Source organism: Photinus pyralis, unplaced genomic scaffold (assembly GCF_008802855.1).
Source record: "Photinus pyralis isolate 1611_PpyrPB1 unplaced genomic scaffold, Ppyr1.3 Ppyr1.4_LG3b, whole genome shotgun sequence".
In the NCBI taxonomy this organism is placed as follows: Eukaryota; Metazoa; Arthropoda; class Insecta; order Coleoptera; family Lampyridae; genus Photinus; species Photinus pyralis.
In genome coordinates, this window is record NW_022170510.1 from 16120949 (window position 1) to 16142230 (window position 21282).

Consider the following 21282-nt stretch of genomic DNA (forward strand, 5'->3'; position numbering starts at 1 on the left):
AGGGATTAAGACCACTACTTCAGTCGCAAGGTATATACGATATTTTTCGTACTTCCTAAACTGAAACACTAAAATCTGTATGGAGTTAGAGAACGCGTTCTTTAAAAAAATCGCTGCTTAACAAGTTACCATAGGAACGTTGCGTTGGCGTTGGTACGACAATCCCTATGCTATGGTAACAAAAATAATTTGGAAACTGTCATTGCTAGTGTCATAATTTTGGTGGTAGGGTGTATTTGATATTGATAAAAAGCAGCCAAAGTAGGTAAAGAATTGATACCACCGAAATCCAAAAAACTGTATGAGCAGCAGTACAATGCGTTTAAGAAGTAGTGCCGCATACAAAATGTGAAACAACGTACTGAAATTGCCTTGTTAGTAATTTCATCCTTCCGGGATTTTCGTCCAAATTTAATCCCGGCGGGACAAAAAGTGACACTTCAGTACTTGTCATAACGGAGTGAAGTTATCACTTTAGTCTCGGAAGTACGAAAAAATCAGTTTTCTTTCTATACAACATCAATTTTGTGATGTAGATACCTAGTAAATGCAAATTAGTTTCCTAGCTCGAGCTAGGTAGCTATTGCGACTGGGCATATTAAAATTTCATCAAATGCACATGTATAAACATTCATCATTTGAAGTAGCCAATTTTCCAAGGTGACGGTTCGATGGCTTTTCTTTACATTTTCGATATGTAGGTATATTAGGCATACGGAAATGAAAAAAAAATCTTGGGGCGCTGCAAAACGGCATCGAATTACATTTCGTGTTTGTTTGAGTATAAGGTATAAAACAAAGAACGAAATTCTGAGTAGAATGAAAATAAATACAGCTAGAGTTATATACGATACTTTGAAGCAAGCATTTTTGCTTAGAAAAGATATCTGTTTCAGGGGATGATTTATTGGGTTTTAACTGCACCTCCATAAGTTTTGAATGTCACTAAATTAATTCATAAACAGTGTCCCATTTATCTTCAGACAGTCGATTAGTGCGGAGCGGGGATACCATAAAATATTCTTTATATTTATTGAATATTCTTATTCTACATAGGAAAATATTCAACTTTCGTGGGAAGTTTTTTCCCTACACTTACCATTTCTTGAAGACACCACCATCACCATCCATATAAATACTGTTCAAATGGAACCAGGTTCATAACTCCTTCTTTTCCTGTTGTGAAATCTTTCGATCTCAGGAGTTGTGTTTCTACAGGTTTTGAATTACTGATCTATCGTGTTGCCTCTCAAATTTTATGTGTAGGGGTTGTGTGGAACGTTTTTTGCTAAACTGATGAAAGCAATAATATAGGCGTTTTTCCTCAACCCTTTGTGATATAGTGCAAACCATTCTAAGGTATAGGCGAGGCTCATGTTAATTACCCTACAGTTTTTGCATTATTTTATATCTCTGTTATTGTAGATGTGTATTATTACTTGCTTATACCATTTCTTTCATCATTTCTGCTGTTATTGTATGATGGCCCTGAGTTTAAGAAATAAAAAGAAGTCGCATGTTTAATCAATTTCACAATGCGATTTATAGAACTGCAAAACAGTAAAAGTATGCCATTTGTCGGAGACTGATACATGTCTTAAGTTTTGATTTCATCCCAACTTAAGACTTTTAATTGTCCCTGTATTTAAGATTATTAACAAATAACATGTTAGAATCTCAAGATGTTTCAAATTGGTGTAGGTAAAAATGAGTTTTGTTTCGGAAGTGCAAATACTGATAACTCCGAATTACAATAAACGACACTACAGATAATCTATTATAATTGTTATAGAAAATGATCACAGTTTACAAAGTTTTTCTGAACTTATTCGACTCATCAACTTCACATTATACACGCACACATCATAATACAAGTGACAATTTTCGTTTATTAATCCATTATATTAACTTGTGGTATATAAATTCTTTAATCTAATAAGACAATTTTATAATATAATAAAACTTTTATTTAAGTATTGTATATCTTTTAAGCCACCATTAAACTAGTGTATCTTTTAATTATATCTTGCCCAGTAGAAAGTATTATTCTAAATTATTATTATTACATAAGCATATATTATTGCGATAAGACCTCTTGATATTCTATTTTACATTAAAAAAAATTCTACATACAAAATTGCAAAATATATTTTTACAAATTGCTGGCAAATGAATTTACAATCGATATCGTTATTTTGGCACTGGTAATTAAATTAATTTGAACTAATCAAGCAACTATGGTCGTTTTTAAACCGATAATTATTAAAAGCGTCATTTATTTCTGTATTAGTATAATGTATAAAATATATATGTCTTGATTTCACAATGTGTCCATTCTGAATTTCTAACTTTAGTGCTATAATAATAAAGTACAAGTCAGTGGCGGCTTGTGCAAAAACGCCAACCGAATTACGGATTACACAATTATTTTCTTCCCATTACACAGTTGGGATACAGTATGCACCAGCCGCTCCCGATTAATTAATAATACTAATGATAATAATAATAAAGATGAAGCTATTACGAATGAAACAAACACACACGAAAATTTCACCCTGATATTGCACTACAAAGCAACTCTTTACTAAACGAAAGTAGGAATGAATATTTAGGGAAAAATTTGTCACCTAAGTACAAAAAGCAAGAAAACCGGAATAGATCGGAACTTCGATTAAACTCAATGACTGCAAAATCTTATTGTAATTTAATGTCTATACTTTTAGTCGAGGTCATCTAACTATAGTGTTGAGCTTGAAAGTTGGCTATACTATAGGTGCCTGAAAAGGAGAATGTTAGTGAGTAATTCGCTCGGTGCTAATGTGAAAAGTAACAAACAATTATTATTAGTCACAGATTCTTAAGGTTTCGACAGTGTACATCGTTACAAAATGCACAGATTTACTATAATTTGTTATTCATTTGTTTGTGGATAACAAAATTTGACTGATAAGTTGTAATCAGTGACTAAATAATATTGTTAATGTTGTATGTTATCTCTTACCTCTATAGAAGGTCCATTACTTGAAATATTATTTTGTTCCTAGACAATAAACCAGATTAAAATGGCAATTAAATACAGGACAAAAAACTCACCTTCATTATTAAATCATTTGACTTGTCTTCACGTTTGTGTGGAAGATTTTTTCTTTGTTCAATGACTATTTGTTCTTTTAAAGAGTTTAATTCCTACAATTCCAAGTTTTAAACAAACAAAAATAATCGGGACAAAGCTCACCTCCGAAAGTTGATCTACAACAACCTTTTCTACCATTGTTGCCGCTTGACTTTTAAGTGTCTCAAAGTCCTTCAGCACCTTTCCTTTCTCCTGTTGTTCTGATCGAATTCGCAACTCTAACTGTTCCACTTTAGTCTGTAACTAATTAAATGGTATTAGATTATAAACCGAGATTTAAGTAATGCCAAACGGGACAACATCGCAAGCGTATTTACTTGTAAGTGTATATACCTCATCAATTATTACAGGAAGTGATTTCTCAATGCATTGAAAGGCAAAATGAACGCCTTCTGGAAAATGAGCTTCCCTTGCATTAACAATTATCTGTACGAACAAAATGTATTTTAATTTGTTGAATAAGAATTAGATTTTGTTTGGATACAAACCTCTGTCGAATGCCTCTGTTTTAGGACTTCAATTTCAGACTCCTTACTTCTCAATTCGTTGCGCCAATGAATTTCTTCTTGTTCTATGTGGTTTTCTAGTTTCTTTAGAATGCCTTCCTGAAATAACACAACAATTTGATTGACGACAAAATTAATTGATAGGTGAAGAGTTTTGAAAATGTACGAAGGGAAGAAGCAATTAGAGAAATTAAGGTATGGACTGGGAAAACTAGAGAAAAAACCTCTAGAACATAAAATATAGGATAACGTACCTGCCGAAAGTCATCAACACCAATTATCCACCCGGTGAACATCAATGAACACCACCTTTTGTGGGATGCAACTAATTAGAAGGAATTAAAAGGTCCCCTGCAAGGGTTAATATGTTGGTGGATTAAAAAGGCGCTTGAGAATTTTTTTGCTATAGTCGTCCAGGAAAAACAACTTCCCAGACTGTACCGGGTGACCTAATAAGACTGTTCCTCGGCCATATCTCGGGAACCGTTCGACATATGACTTGGGGGTAAAAAAATTATCGGGTAAATCGGTTATGAAGAATCGCTAAAAAATAGTTTCAAGTTCTAAAAATGACCACCAGAGGGCGTAACTGCCACCTGCCACCTTAAATTTTAAAATTGCATTTTCTTTAATTTCGCATAATTAACTAAACATTCTTTTTTCACATTTTTAAAGAAAACCATCTATCATTTTCGTAAAAACAAAAACTCAGTTATTTCAAAAACAAAGATGGCGTGGGGCGTTTGGAAAAGGACCCTACACTTTTAGGTAGGCCTTGGAAAATTAAACAAATGAAACACGATGCATTATAAAATAATAACAGCCGTAATTTGTAAATTATTCTGCTGTGTTTACATTCAGAAAGTGCAGTTTTTTGAATTTGTAATCTTTTCTAAAATGCTGATTTCTAACCAAGAAGCATTTAATATGCTGGCGGCGATGGTTCGTAGTTGATTCGGATAACGCAAATAGATGTAGGCAGCGATGGTCGCATTTTGAAAATACTCAAAATATATCGTTTTTAGTTTTACGAAAATGATAGATAAACTGGTTCTCTTTAAAAATGTGAGTTTATTATGCGAAATTTAATGAAAACAGTCTTATTGGGTCACCTGGTACAATATGGATCTTTGCATATTGAGGAAATCTGTTGGTCCTGTCCAAAAATATACACTTCATAGACTTCACCGAGTCATAAGAAAATTGAAGGTAAACTACATATTTTCCGGAAAAATGTTGCAACCCGAGTATATTCAGTTTGACTTTTGTGAAGATTCCACTAACCCGAGTTATGCTGGCCGCTTTATAGTTTCACATTACTTGCCCGAATTGAGTCGTCTACAGTAACGTCTTTATGCATATGCCAGAGTTGACTTGAATACCCTCTTTAATACATCTACAAGTGACGTGTTCCTGTTGAACGAGTCAGTCATTTTTCATAAAAAATCACCAAGAATATATCAACATAAGCTCGCGCTCGTCTCGCTCAAAATTGTCGCGCAGGCGCAAATTTAATGTAAAAATCAGTTTTTCCTATAAACGATTTTGTCATACCAAATACAGCAGTTTGAATTTGTTTAACAGACACCTATTATGATCGGACCACCTTCTTTGCACATCCATTCACATTTTGGGGTAGCAATATTGGAAAATGTTTGCAAACGTGGAAACGCCATTAATTCCATCCTACTATGCGTCATGGTTGGCTCAGAAAAATTGAAGAAACAAATTATGGGACTTTTGGGGGCAGAGCTTTTAGACAAAACATTGTGGATCTCCAATTTATCGACAAAACAATATGGCTATGAGATTATTGTGTGAAAGTGTAGTCAGGTAAAATATATACCTACCGTATCATCAATAATAGTCTTATAGTGTTTAATTTGTGCTTGTAACTTCGTTATCTCGCCTTGATTATCTTGCGTTTTCGAATTTTCTAGGTCACTAATATATTGTTTAATTGTCTTTTCTGCACTTTCATTCCACTTATCACACGTTAAATCGTTCGCGAACGAAAGGTCCGGGAACAGTCTCTCCATGAATTTCCTATGTAAATCTTGCTCCTCCGTTCTCACCTTCGACACGATTTCCTATACACAAATTGAAACATAAAAAACTGAATGCGAGAGTGAATGGATAGGTGGAAAGTGATGAAGAAGAGCTATGAAGCCTTCATAAGCAGACTTACGTCGATTTGAATAGTTGGTGCAACTGCCTTAGTTTCCGCCACTTTTAAAGCTTCCATCACTTTCCAATTTTTTTGACGCAATTCCTAAATTGTGTTTTAGACCAAACGCCAAAAATTGTAAAAACTTACATTATTTTTAACTTTCTGCTCGTCCAGTTCCTTTTGTAGTCGAAATACCACATTCTTCGACTCATCAAGGTCTGTCACATACTTTTTCTCAACAAACTGAAGTTCCAATTTCGCCGACGATAGCTCATTATGCAAATTGAGCAGTTCTTCTTTGTGATGTTGATTTTCTTGCGCCAAACCGTTCGCCTTAATCTGTTGTAATTCCGCTTTCTCATCTTGAACGTCGTGCAGTTCCACTTTGACCTTCAAAACGATTACATTTAGTGTGAACAGGAAGTGAATCCAAACAAACTTACCTGAGATAGCGCATGGTCCAATTCGTCCTTTTGCTTTTGTAAGTTCCGAATTTCCTCCAAAGCTTGTCCCTTTCCGTGTTCCAAGCGCCGTACTTCTTCCGCGTTCTGTTGGCAAGCAGTTTTCAGTTGTCCGATTTCGACTTTAAGTTCGTTCTCATTCCGAATAGCTATTCCTAACCGATGTTCCAGGTCTCGACGTAATTCCTACAATCAGAGTTTAGGACATGCTCTAGATTTCACAGAATGGATTACTTCAAATTGTCTGGTGTAATTTTCTTTTTCATCGAGCTCACCCTTGTACAAATTCACTTGATGTTGTAGTTGCACAATGATGCCTTGTTGGTGATCTTTTGTAGCCATATTTTGCTCAGTCAGTGAGTGTAATTCCATTGTCAGCTGATTATTGCGACCCTGTAGATCTTGAATGGTGGCTTCGGCCTGTGGAAAAAAACACTCGAAGACAATCGACATCTAATGTACTAACCTCTTGCGCTTGCGCTATATGTATTTCTATCTGTTGCCTTTGTAACTGAAGAGCATTGTTTTCTTCGTGTAACTTATGCATGGCGAGAGATTCTTCGTTCATTTGCGCCTGTATTTGTTGGAGCTTTTGATTCTGACTGTGAATTCGACCGTTAACTGCTTGCAATTCGAGATGTTTCGCCTGTAGTGCCTCTTCTAAGCCTCGAACTCTTTGCTGAAGTTGCATTTTTTCGGCCGCCTGCTCCGCGCGTACCTCACGCAATTTTGCTTGTACGCCTTGTAGTGCCTCTTGCTCTTCTCCCAGCGCCTTTTCTTTTTCTGCCAGTTGTTTCTTTAGCTTTTGAACGGGATCGGCTTTCCCCTATTAGAAAAGTTAATGCAATGGTTATACATATAAACACCTGCACATAAATTAACTGAAACAAAAGGTGTACCTCACTCCACTGATCCACAACTGCAGGGGCCTCATGCTGCTTGTTTAGTAAGAGATCTATAAGTATTTGAACTTCAGATCGAGACAGTTCAGCTTTACGCACCGCATTCAGTAGAAGAGGTAAATTGATGTCTCCATCTTTGGCCGCTAAAAATAGGCGGTTTTGAAGCAAAGTTAATAGCGAGAGTAATGCGTTTACCGATTTCTTGCAATACATTAAAGTCAGATTTCTTCTTTTTCTTTTCTTTGCTGCCGCTGGTGACACTTTCACTAGATGTTGACGGAACAACGGCGACCTCTACAGCTGGTACATCTTTAGCCACGACTTGCTGCGCAGGCGGTACCTTTTCGGGCAATTTCTTTGATTTTTGAATTTCCGGACTGGAATTGATTACTTTTTCTTTTGTTACTTTTTCTCTCACACTCTCCTGCACTTTTCCTTTTGCTTCGGTAGAATTTTGTTTCGGTTTTCCTGCTTTAGTTTCTTGTAATCCGTTCTGCTTAGACTTACTAGGCTTTTCCTTGTTAGATTCAGTCTTAGCAGAAACATCTTCTTTCTAATTCAATTCAAACACAAATAAAAATGCAAAATAGGTGGTAACGTATACGTTAGGTAAATTAGGAAATAAGCATATACATTTGCAATTGTTTAGTTATTCTTATTTGTAGCTAAAGATTGCAATTAAATTAAAAGAACAGGAATACAGGTACGTTTCCTGGTTGCACGCCGAAATAAGCAGTATCAATTGCTTACCACACATTTTTAAAAGATAGGTACCACAAATAGCCTTCAGTTGCCCATTATTCTGTTATCAAAGAGTGAATTTTTTACAATTTTTGTTTATTTACCTCAAAAAAATTTGTAGTAAATATGGGCCCTTTTCATAAATGACATGGGAATTCCCCTGAGAATTCGATATACAGATTTATTAATTTCAGTTGGTTTGTCGTTTGCCTGTACTCCAGACATGTAAGACAAACATTTAATTGAAATATCAATTTTGCAGCCTTTTATTTAAGAGTGGTAAAATATACACGTAGGAACATTTTGGAGTCGGGGAACCGCTTTTCAAGTAAAAAACTGGATCAAATAAACTTACATTAAACTCATTGTGTGTACGATAAATAAAAATGTTGTATACAACGACATACGACAGGGAATTTAAAGTTAATAAAAAAGGTGCATATTGCTCGCGACCCGCAAAGTACAGCCGGTTTGCGATTCATGCCAACTTTTCTTCCACCAAATTTTGCATTCATCACAATAATAAAAGTCAACTACCTATATTTCCAAAGGAACCGCCAAGGAGATTATATCAATTATTACTAGAAGAGAATATTACCCACGCCAATAACCGTAAGTTATTTTAATTTTTTTTTTTTGTATGAAATTGTGGTCTGTTACTTTTAGTAATTTGTATATTAAATTTATTTGAGGTAATTTTAATATACCTAAAGGAATCGACCTGTGAGAATTACTGGCTCATGAAACAAATTTTGTATTGTGTTTGTTGTTAAAGGGCGGATCCAAACAAAGGATGTGTGTTATTTTGCTTTTGGAAAATAAACAATAAGCAGCTGATATGTTTTCCTTCTGTGAATAATTAATCACTTAACAATTAAAAAAGTGTCTCCATTAACAGATATTTTTTTAACATAATTCTTCTACTTCATCCACCTTATATGATATGTTAAAACCTATTTAAAAATCACAACGTTTTACAAGGTCTGAGAGGGATAGATGGAGTTCATGTAGATATTAGCAGTATGGCAGAAGCGAGACGATAAATAGTAGGAACAAAGCACAAGATTAATGAACAATCATCTCAAAATTAACAGGTGGATGAATTCAAGTACCTGGGCTGGGAATATCACTAAACACGGACGAAAATCTGGAATCGAAAATCAATGAAAATATACAAAGACTTAAAGACAGGTCTTAAGGGTAACAGAAGATTTCCAGATGAAGAGTATTGATAGAAACAAGATCCAAAGGAATACAAATTTTGTATATGTTTTGTAGATTTCATGGAAATAAGAATTGTTGCAATAATAAACACATCAAATTGTGTAAAATTTTGAAGAGAAAATTAAACAATTTTCTTGCTTTGTTAGAAAAAATTTACGAGTAACCCGTAATTATACTAAAGAAACCTGTATTTACATTTTATAAATCATCCCATTGACTAAAATTCACCATTGTGCACTAAATTACATATTAACTATTGTTAAACAAACTTTCCCATAGTTACACATTCAAAGAGTGTCCATAACCTTTATAGTAAAAACGGAAGGTCACTGGACGTGAAAATACAAGTAATAAAAAATATTTGTTTTCAAAACAATCACAAACAGCTTTTGTTGAAGTGCACACATAAAGTCCCCAGATAAGTCAATCTAATTTGCTTATGGAAAATCTCTAATATCCGTGGAATCAGTATACAACACAGCATGTTCCAACGATGACAATGCTTCGTTGAATGGAATTTGTCTTTATGTGCACACAACTTTCTGGAATTGTTATGTAATAGTGTGACTAATTTTATTGCGGTCTTATGACGGCTTTGAAATGAATGGAATTTATTTACACAATTGATACACTTAAAAATCTTAAGAATGGAAAACGCCCATACCAAATGCTTCTCAACAAAAAAAGTTATTGCAGAAAAATCCTAAAGGTTTTCCATAATCATACAATTGATATTGTTATATTGACAACAGTTTCCCATGTCTCCCCAATTTTGTTGTTTAATTTATATCAAGATAGCGCGCAATTTAAATCAACAATAAATTTCGTCACCTTGGCAATGAAATTAATTAATCTGAAGTGACGACTATTTAATAATACAATGCAGTAATATCTTGTGACAAATAGACCGTATAAACATTAATTGATTAGAAAATTAACTAACGCAATAGTGTGGAAGCTACGACTTACTTAATAGAGCGCCAAAAATACATGCGAATTTTTTCAAGGATTGAAATGAGGAATGGTAAACGTTTATTGATAATAGTAAACTGTAAACTGATTATACACCGTGTCCAAGATAAGGATGTCTATCATGGGGATCTCAGAAACCATAAAAGTTATGATTGATACAAAGATGGTCAAATTAAGAGAAAAGTAAAGAAAAGCGGAAAATTCTGATTGGTTCCGAAGATATGTCAGAAAAACCGAAATTTATGATTTGCGTTCATTTTTTTCTGATATTTGAGCAGATACAAAAAAAATAAAAAACATTTTCTCATTAGCACTTTTTGGGCTCTACAAGACACCATTGAAAGATTTTCAATACAAAGTTTCATTTCGGAGAAACCATCATCAAAGGACCCACAAAAAAACAAAAGTTAGAAACTGTTGGTTTCAACAGGATGGTGCACCCGCGCACAACGTGTTAATCGTACGAGACTACCTATCGGACAAATTTCCTGGAAAATGAAAAATCAGTTTTTTGCAATTGCACAAATTCCAGAAAAAAATTAGGGCAAAATTAAGTACTTAAGCATAGTTAATTCACAATACGTTCAAATATTTAAAATGTGCAGTGTGATTTTGTTACACATCATTACCATGTCGTGAATCTGCATCTCTTAACTTACAAAACCTCCAAGGATTTAAAATGTCACCAACGTTCGTCAGGTCTGCTATTTGTATATAAATAAAAATGAATGTTTAATTTTGGATTCATGAAATATAGAGACACAGGCTAGAAAGAAGGCGAGTACCATTTACTATCGGGAAGACTTGTAGAAGATGATGTAAACTTTTATAAGCACAGAAGAATGACTAAAGTAATTAATGTTTCTATCTTTGTGTTGTTAGGAGCGAGCGCAGGCGCTTTGGATCGAAACGCCGTGTTGCTGCTTTTCAGCCCTTAGTGAGAACTGCTGCATTTGAAACCATGAGAACTTTTGGAAGCAACATACTGCAGCGGCGCGGCGCCTCGCGACGGTTTAAACGGTTGGAAATATACCACCATTATTGATGCATTTAAGAATTTGTTCGTATGATGCTTCCTATTCATTCACGCCAACAACTTTTTATATTCATTATAGTAGGTTTTTCCATTTGGATTTTGCAGGTACGAACTTTTCTTCTGCTTCCGCAACAAGCCGCAAAATGGACGGTGATTTTTATCACAGTAATCTCCATGGCAATCATAGAATGACGAATAAGCAGCCCATTTAATTAGAAATGTAAACGCGATTATAACAGAACAAACACGCTATGGCAAGTTTTTCTCGATTTTAGACAAATTGAGAGAAAGACACCTTGCAATAGCGATCAGGGCAGGGCTTAGTACGTCCGTAAATTAATTTTAAAAAACCCAGACAATATCAAATAAATAAATGAATTTGGCTCCTTTCACTTTTTGATTATTTATTACATGAAAACACCTACTCAAATATCCTCTAAAAATGGCTACAGGGAAATTTACTTTTATATCAGCGCGAAAAATACTCGACGGTTAAAACTGAAGTCTTCTCTCTTGAGCTTCGACTTAATTTTTCTTCGGCGACTTCAACTGAATAATTTCACGAACTAAAAAACCAATGAAATCAAACTGATTCACCTTAACTCAAAATTCCGCCAATCAGCAGAAAACCAAACACGTAGCACCACAACCACCTATCAGCAGGGTCGTCATGTAATTCTAGTTATAAGTCGCGACTTTCTGGCGCTTCCAACTTTCACACGCATTTCACTGCCCAGAGCAGCCCTCAGGAACCATTCGCCCAAAAAATACAACAAAATTTTTAAGAAACCTGCCCAATGATGGCACTACTTTATATTTTGCATAACCCATTTCCAAAAAACGCGCAATTCCATGATAATTTAACTCCCAATCTAAATTGAAGGAACAGGAAATAATGACTAAAAGAAGAAACACAACAAGACTCTTACTGTTTCTTAAACAAGTATATGGTAAGTCTTTCAAAGAAAGTGGAATGGCGTTATAGTCCTTTGTAATATTGTAACAAGGATCTTTTATAAAGTTCAGTATGATTAGCCGGAAGTGTCAACGTATGATGCAAGTATCTAAAATCGCGAGCGTGTACAGCTGTTCGGAAAAGCAATGCTAGAGTTCCTTCACAACACTGTTCAAAACCTGGAGAGTAGCTCTCGGGCTCACCCCCCAGTACTACCATGTGTAAGACTAAATCGTGTAAAAAATTGTCACAAATTGGGAAAGAAACATGGTTGGTAGAAATCTTGTCAACCCACAAAGACCAAAACCGGCGCTAAAGTTGCGACTTTTGTTTAGTCGCCCTCTACGACACGCAGTGCCCTCTGTGATAGGATTATTCTTTCCCGCCTCTCACAATTCTTAAATATACAAGTCAAATACCTCTTAAGATATGCAACCGATCTTACCTACTTTCATTTCCAAATGTTTTTCAATAAATGTCAATATCTGATTATTAATAAAATGTATACAAAAAAAGAAAAAAGGGAAATGATACAGATGTATTTCAATAATTACATGATTTATTTGCTGCATGAAAAAATTTCATGTTGATGGTTGAATTGTTAATGAACATGACACCACAAAAGAACTTGTTGTGTTTTAAGAATTGTAGAAATTAAGTTAAATATTTTAGCATACATAGAAGAAGCCTATAGAGATAATAATAATAACATTATTGAAGCAACGCAACAAGAGATATATAATTAAGTATAGTATGTTGTTCAACTAAGAAGCGTGAAGCATTTTTGCACGTCCTTGGCAGATACACTAACTTATCTGGCACTAATAATATACATACAATCAATGCAGATCACAATGTTAGAAGAGAAAACAGGTATTGAAATATTTTTGATTTATAATTTGCTCGTGTTGCAGAAGAGTACCTACATGTAAGACATAGACGAAAGTTGGTGTAATGAAAGGAAGTAAAATATGCTAAACAAATCGGCCGAGTACATATCCAAAAGAACTATACTTCCTTTTGTTTACACTGCTGTCCAATTTGTGTAAGGTGGGTTGCATAACTGTGAGGTATATCAATGCATTAACTTGTATATTTAAGAATTGAACTCTCAGATTTGTATGTTGTTTTTGTTAAAACCCTGAATGTAAGTACCATTACAATTTGAAAACAGATGTGCGTGTTCAACGCGTTCAGACCTTCCCTCTTCCCTTTATGCATACCCGTTTTCCAAACTACTTTATATCTCTGTTACTACTGATCCAATCAGGTAGAATATGGTACAGTTGAATGCGTCTCGCATTTGGCCCTTTAACCACTCCCATTCCATTTTGCTATGTGTAACATACGTGATCGATTTGCAGATATTGAAAAGACCCACTTTTAAAATTTTAGCAAAAATGTTTCATAAATAAGAACGTTATTTATGCACATGCGGGCTATACACTTAACATTTATGTTTAATATAATCAGTTTTTAGGCATAGAGCTGCTACTGAAATTTCATAGGGATTACTCCTCAAATCTCAAATCCTTCCTAATGCAAGCCTCGACACTATAATGAAACCAAATCTAGTAGCGATATTAGCGCATTTTTTAATTTTTGTGGAAACGCGTTAATAATAGAAGTAAAAAAGAAAGTGCAATCGAGTAAATGGTGATGGCACTACTGGTACCATCTAAGATGGGATTGGCTTCCTGCTGATTAGATAAGTTCACAACTAAACATCAATTTATTTCATCAGATTTTGCTCAATAGGCTGGAATGTCGAACAACTTCTTTTTTTGTGTAGGTTTTCTTTAATTGCTTTGAATTATGAAAGTTTACAATTGTTCTGTAATTGTATGTAATATTGCCATTCAGTGATTGAGGCAATTTTCTTTATGAAAAAGAGCGTTTGTCTAACTTCCTGCTTAATAATTTACACACATAAGAATATATGACAAGTATGGTCGAATGTCCATAAATAAATAAAAAAACAACAAAAACTGCACAGAAATTAGAAAGGTATGCAGCAAATTAGAAAAGAGAACATTGATGGCTGAGTAATGTAGTCACTTTTGCACTGCCAAACACAGACATTCTGACCAGATATTATTGAATTGAATTCTTATTAATGCTTAGTTTTTGCTTACGAATTAGATTATAATGGTCGTTTTATAAACAAACCTTTAGTAATAAAGTCCTTGATCTCCGAACACATTCAAAACAATTATTTACATTATTTAGATTATTACCCTGATTACAATTGCAAATGTTGACAGTAGATACTTGGATAGAAGAAACAATTCATTAATGTAGACTGTAGAATTACTTAATTACAAAAGAATTCAAAAAGGAATAAAGTAGATGGCGCTTGTTCAAGTTATACAATTTGTATTTATTCCAATTTGAATTCAAAATTCAGTTAATAACAACAAAAAGAAAACAGCAAGCACAGATACATGCAAAATGTTAGTACGACTTACACTTTGTATATGCAAGTGCAACAATTCGAGGTCATCTTTAGGATGAAGCTGTTCAAAATGGTTTGAAGGGAGCACATCTACAATTGGTATAACTGGTATATTTTCGACTGATTTATGGATCAGTATCGGACGAACTTTCTCTTTTTTCCCTCGCTTCTGTAAAGCAAGCAATTTTACAGCGATAGATCGTTTCGAACTACACACATGCTTATCGCAAAAGAAAATTAAGCCTCCACCTAGCATGCTGTTATTTACCGTTGTCGAACAAACCGAGTTATGCTTACTTTACTTGCAGTCTGTTCAGGGAGAGCCACTTCTTCAACTGCAGGTTCCTTAAACTCTACATGGAGCTTTTGGTGCGTGTTCGCAGTAGAAGATGAAGAAGCAGTTTTGTCATCCGACTCTTCTGCGACATCCAAATCGACAGGAACATTTGGTTGTTTTTCTTTGGGCTACTCGAGTATTATTAACTAAGAAAATTGCCGAAATTTAAATCTTACCTTTTTAGTAGTTTTCTTAACTTTTTTTTCTTTCGATTTTGGTCGATGCTGAATTCCTAAAAGTGCATTTGTTTGCTGCCTCTGTTCGGCTAAGGCCTCTTCGTAACTTTTCTCTTTGATACCAAACACTGATATGAGGAGTAATATTATTGCGGACACTGCGAAGACACCCACTCCAATTAATGCAGTTTGAATATCCATGGCTAGAACGGGGAGTTGAATGTAACCACATCATCAATTTTTCAGTCCTTGCATTAAACAGGGCAATAACATGCTCAGGAGTTTTCCATGAAAAATGCGCATGCAAAACAGGTACAAAGGTTTTGTTTTGGATTGCAATTGAGGGAGCAACTGGGGTGGCACATTTTCATACAAAGTAATTAAACAATTTGAAAAATTCAAACAAAATCGGAGTTGAAGCAGTCGAGTCAAGGCCACGTAGCAAATCATGGAAGGCGGTGTGTAATGTAAAATTGCCATTAGCACCGGTCGTCGACATTTCTATTGAATTTTCGATAGCGATTGATGTTATTCGCGATTACAAGTAAGGAACGATACGTACCTTAACAAATAATTCCAATATTTAAAACAATTCACGATCACAAAAACACGAGTTACCACTAAATCAACAGCCTACTTAAAACTGATAACAAGGAGAGGAAGGAAAGTGTGCAATGAATGGAACTGGAATGGGAATGCAAGGTTGATTCGCAAAAGCGCACGCGCCTCTAACCAAAAATTCGGCTGATTTTTTTATCTACCACATTCCTAATCGCTCAATATTTTTTTATCTTTAGTAAATTGAAGCAAAAATAATCGCGGTTTCAATTCTAATTGCCTTTTTAAATCTACGCAATTTGGGTTTTAAAAAGTGCGCTCATAATATAGGTAGGTACATAATCCAGCGGCGTAACAGAGGGTGAAATGGAGAGTGGCAGAATGCAGAGAGAATATTATAGTACGTCCCTCTGTCTGTCTGAAAACATTCTTCAAGTATCTAGTCCTACGGTCTCTAAAAGTGGCGAGTGTTGAATAGGTACACTGTCTTAAGACCTCCACTCCAAATTCTCGAAAATGAACATGAGCACACATTGAGTTTTAAAATATTTGCTCTCAAAAAATTACTCAAAAATTTCATGGTAAAAAGTATTTTATTTCAAATTCAGCTGATGACTAATAAGGTACCTAATCATTTTCAAAAACACTTAGCAACGTTTTCAAAAGCATTTCGATTTCAAATAATGTTAAGTATTGGCATTGTTTAAATTATTTAAACAATGGTATTGGCATAGAGGAAATACAATCCTCTATAGTAGGGTTCTCTAACTCTACCAACTAGGACAGGAATCATGAAAACCCCGGATTTAGGGATTATAAACCCGGACATATCAACTGAATTTGATAAAAAATATTTTCTAAAGAAATAAAACAACCAATTAATTTTTTTAAATAAAACAAGGCGTACTCTATCACGAAACAAAATCTTCTTTAACTGTTAGGAATCAACAACGGCTTATCTACATTTTTAAATTCTTTAAATGAAGTGTTGACGTCACGCCGGAAACCGAGAATTAATATCGGCGGGAGGAAAGAAGGTGAAATGACGCAACGCACGCATTCAAGACTCTTAAAGCGGCGTAGACGTTTATTTTTATTTGTATTTTCTATATGTATAATGTGTTATCTCGAATAAACGACTTTTCTACATCTATATCGATAACAAAATCAGAAGTGCGATAAGACCTACACAGTGATTGAAACGAAATCAATGGAACGAACGAGTACGGGGTCCAATATGGCGAGGCGACGCATTCACACGACTAATGGGTCAAATGATGGAACGGTTAACTTCTGCAACGATGCCACCACCAACGACACCAATTGCAACGACTTATCATGTGATGCCGGACTTGACGAAAGGCGTAGGTACGTACAACGGCGAAAAGTACGGAACTGTCGCCAAAGAATGGCTCCATGGTATAAAGGCAAGCGGATCGATGCATCGGTGGTCCGACGAAGTTAAGTTGGAAACCGCGAGGATCCATCTACGAGGAGCGGCAAAGGCATGGCACGACGCGCGAGACGGTCAGCTGCAAACGTGGGAAAACTTCGAACACGCTTTCGAGAAAACGTTCTGCAGGAAGGCGAGCACCACAGAGCTTTGGGAGGCGATGCGAACAAGAACGCAAAGGTCGAAGGAGGATATCTCGACGTATTTTCACGAAAAGTATAAAATGTGTCGTGCGTGACGTAAATCTTGACTTCATCGAGGCCAAAGAGCAGATTCTAACGGGATTAGCAGCCGAAAGCAAAAGTGCATTGCTGACAAAATTCCACGTGGACGCAGACGAGCTTCTACATGACATTCTATCCCTGGAACGGATACATCGTAACGGCAACGACCCCACGAAATCAGCGCATACACGGAAAACCGACGAACCGAAGAAAGAGGTTCATCCGGACGAGACTGCAAGCAGCAAGGGTAAGGCTTCAACAACGACACCAAAACGCTCTCTACGGTGGAACGACAAGGGCGAGCCAAAATGTTACAATTGTAACCTCTATGGACATCTATCCAGAGATTGTAAAACCACACGAACAACGACACAAAAAAGACGCAAACCGCCGCACGGGTACATCTTGTGGAGGACGCGAAGGCCCTAAAATATCTGAAGGACGTGACGGTCGATGACGTCCATTTTCTATCCGGTATGATCGACGGAGGGAGTAGCATCTGCACCATAAGGAAGGAAGTTGTGGAGCGCGAAGGATTAAAACCCGAAAGGGCACAATTACCTCTATACGCATTTGGTAGTACAACGCAACCAGCGGTAGTGTGCAACGCAAAGGTGAACGCGATTCTCCAGGTAGATGGTGTGAAGGCAAACGTAGAACTATGGCTCGTTGAAGAAGGTGTCCAGACCGCGGACGTTATTGTGGGACGTTCATACACTGAACAATCACACGTAGCGTATTATAAAGTAGGTGACAGCCTGGTGTTTGGAAGCCACGACGACGACGTTTTCAAGCAGCTAAACGAGAGAAAAACGCGACGAGTACCACTTACCTACGGTTATGAAGAACTCCGATCTCAAACGCGGAGAAGTTAACGTGATCCAAGTTGACGCAGCGGGAAAAGAGCATTCGGTACCCGTGGTCATTGACGAGAACGTGAAAGTGCGCGCAGGGCAGGTAATAGGATACGTTCGAGGCAACGAAAACGCGAACTACGTGGGGGTGAAAAACGAATCTTTGACTTTGAGTAATATCACGCGAAACGACTTGAATTTACCAAAGGACGTCACCAACGAGCAAGCGACACAAGTGCTGGATTTGGTTAATGAGTTCCGCGATTGTTTCGCTACGTCAATTCGCGAAGTTCGGTGCACGAATTTACTAGAAATGGACATAGAGGACAGCGATCGACCAGTTCGAAGTGCGCCGGTACGTCAAAGTGCGGTTGAACGGGAGATCACTAAGAAAATTGTGCGTGAATGGAAAGACCTTGGTATCGTTACCGAAACGGAGTCTCCATATGCATCACCGGTCCACTTGGTGCAAAAGAAGAGTGGGGAACCAAGACTCGTGGTAGATTACAGAAAATTAAATGCTCAGACCGCAAGACAAAATTTTCCGTTGCCAAACATGGACGAGATGTTTGAGAAAGGAGAAACTGTCGGGCTGCAAAGTGTTTACATCATTGGATCTAATGCGCGGGTATCTTCAGGTGCCACTTACAGAACGCGCCAAGGAAAAAACGGCATTTATTACGAGTGACGAAACAGGACGGTTCGAACGAATGATATTTGGACTTACGAATGCTCCGTTTGTGTTTTCGCGACTTATGCTATTGGATATAATACAAAATCCTACCTACCTTCTTTGTATTCATTCTTAGAAAATCAAGTAGTTGTTAGTTAATGGGGTGCTGCCCATTTCCTGAACTGACTTTGATCCCTTAAAAGTACCGCGTGAGTTATGTAACATCTGGGTTGCCACATTCCGACGTATGTTTAAACGTAAGGGTGTGTTTGTAAATATGCATCACTTTATTGTTGGCATTGGCACTGAGCGTAACTTAATTAAACGGTATTAAGTATACTCTGCATTTTATTATTAATCCAATAGGTTATGCGCCCAGAACGTTTGTAATAATTGTTTTAATCCGTACTACTTTATAGTGAAATCAAAGTTTGTAAAGCTAATAGCGGAACAAAGTGTTGTGTTAAGTGATGGAGGAATCTAGAGTAGTTACGAATCAAACCTTTCAATGGCGAATATTACGCGATTTGGAAATTCCGCATCAAATCGTTGATTGCGGAAGAGGACGCGTTAAAAGTGATAGAGGGTGATCCACCGGAAGTATTACCTCCCCGCTGGAAGCAATTAGAACGAAGAGCGAAAGGTTACATAATCGAATATTTAAGTGATTCAATGCTCGGGTTAGTTACGGAAGGAATTACCGCAAAACAAATCTTGGAGAAATTGGACTCGATATATGAGAGAAAAAGTCTAGTTACACAATTATCAGTGCAGAAGAAATTATTAAGCTTCAAATATAATGAAGAAAAACGATTAATGGATCATTTTCGCGAGTTCGATGAGATGATGGTGGAACTTCACTCAGCTGGAGGCAAATTAGAAGAAATGTCCAAAGTCGCGCATTTACTACTCACCCTTCCACCATGCTACGACCCACTTGTAACCGCCATACAGACATTATCGGAAGAAAATTTAAATCTATCTCTAGTGAAGACAAAGCTGTTGGACTACGAAACTAAATTACAATTAAATAAGTGCGAGACCGGTACAAAAGTTTTACAAGCGGCAAATAAATCACGGCACCGCAACTTCAAGAGCAAACCGCATTTCTTACAAAAACCTCAATCAACTTTTACTTCGCGCAAGGGCTACCACTTTAAAAATAAAAATATGAATTATCGATCCAAACCTTCCAATTGTGAACATTGTGGACGAAGAAACCATATTAAAAAGGAGTGCCATTATTACAGGAGGATGATAAGCCAACAAAAGGACCACACCGCGCAAACAACGCAAATTCTCCGCAGCAAAAGCCCGCCTTTTGCATTTATGCTTCGATCGAAATCCTTTGAAACCAGCGCAGCGACGAACGGTACCATTACATTCATTTTGGATTCGGGAGCAACGGATCACATCGTGAATCAGCTTCACTATTTCACCCATTCGGAAGAGCTATCGACGCCGGTAGAAATATCAGTTGCAAAGGAGGATTCGTCAATTAAAGCCACTCATCGCGGTAGTATCGCAATTACTACCAATATGGGCGAAACCGGGATCCTAAAAGATGTTCTCTTCTCCGCCGAAGTACCGTACAATCTCCTATATATACCTACTTTTTTAACAAAAGTTATAAGAGCTAATAACAATAATATATTTGGTCTTTTATTTTTAACAAAAGTTATAAGAGCTAATAACAATAATTTTTAAATGAAACAAAAATTTGGTCTTTTAGTAAAATAAAATGTTTAGGGAAACTACTTTTCAGATCTTCGGTATTTATCTGTCTTTCCAATAGCCTTTAGAATAGCTTCTTTACTTAAAAGAAATTTATAAAAATCTACACAATTATAATCTTTAAAATTGTACTTTATTTTTATCACTGACGAGACTGTTTCAATATTCAATAAATTCCTTTATTTTGTCCACTGTTGTGCCACTAGTGAAAATACTGTTTCAGCGTTGTCATTATGAGCAGGAATGCAAAACTAGTAGCGTCCCAACGAACGAGCGGACGGACGGCCAAGTGGCCACAATAGCGCATTTTTTTTGTGGAAATGCGTTAAAAAGTAGTGCGCAATTTTCAATAACTCCGAGTACCTATAAATGAGCATTTTCGGTGTTTTAAAAATTGTTACCAAAACTGATTTGCGCTTGAAAGCTTATCTTGTTGGTTTAAATTTTGACAGAAAGATTTTTAATTCACCCACAGTACCTCAAAACCCGGAGTACCATTGAAAACCCGCCCGGACGCACCCTTAGGACAAATCCGGGGAAATCCGGACGGATGGCAACCCTATGTAACCTTTTTATATAACCTCCAGGATATTATTTTCTTTATAGATCTGGTATAATTCTTTGTTTGTTCTTTTTGTCTTTGCAGTCTAGTTTTTGGAATATTTTCCTCTGCTACCTGTGTATGTTCTCCTGCTTTTCATTAAAAAAGTTATCAATA

General features: G+C 36.3%; 1 protein-coding gene across 5 annotated transcripts; it reads right to left on the minus strand.

The window, feature by feature from the left end:
* Nucleotides 1-1869: 1869 nt before the first annotated feature.
* On the minus strand, nucleotides 1870-15791 carry LOC116166649 (kinectin-like). Of its 5 annotated transcripts, XM_031481678.1 has the most exons (18): nucleotides 15631-15791; nucleotides 15069-15271; nucleotides 14853-15020; nucleotides 14569-14724; nucleotides 7368-7725; nucleotides 7170-7315; nucleotides 6737-7096; nucleotides 6505-6690; nucleotides 6253-6456; nucleotides 5957-6199; nucleotides 5828-5911; nucleotides 5490-5729; nucleotides 3622-3738; nucleotides 3467-3559; nucleotides 3236-3376; nucleotides 3094-3186; nucleotides 3002-3040; nucleotides 1870-2777 (listed from the first exon to the last, which is right to left on the minus strand). In XM_031481678.1, exons 2-18 carry the CDS (start codon nucleotides 15267-15269, stop codon nucleotides 2763-2765), a joined length of 2844 nt encoding a protein of 947 aa, XP_031337538.1. In that variant the 5' UTR covers nucleotides 15270-15271; nucleotides 15631-15791; the 3' UTR covers nucleotides 1870-2762. The 5 variants fall into 5 exon arrangements, with proteins under 5 accessions (XP_031337538.1, XP_031337537.1, XP_031337541.1 ...); XM_031481677.1 differs by lacking the exon at nucleotides 1870-2777 and having other exon boundaries at nucleotides 2963-3040; XM_031481681.1 differs by lacking the exons at nucleotides 1870-2777; nucleotides 14569-14724 and having other exon boundaries at nucleotides 2963-3040.
* Nucleotides 15792-21282: the final 5491 nt, after the last annotated feature.

Bases quoted from the DNA above. Each gene is read 5' to 3' on its own strand.
- LOC116166649 (XM_031481677.1), bottom strand. From the start codon at position 15,269: ATGGATATTCAAACTGCATTAATTGGAGTGGGTGTCTTCGCAGTGTCC. The intron at 7,097-7,169 runs GTACACCTTTTG...CTTTTCTAATAG, and splicing joins TTGTGGATCAGTGGAGTGAG to GGGAAAGCCGATCCCGTTCA. The intron at 3,739-5,489 runs GTAGGTATATAT...GTGTTATTTCAG, and splicing joins AGACTATTATTGATGATACG to GAAGGCATTCTAAAGAAACT.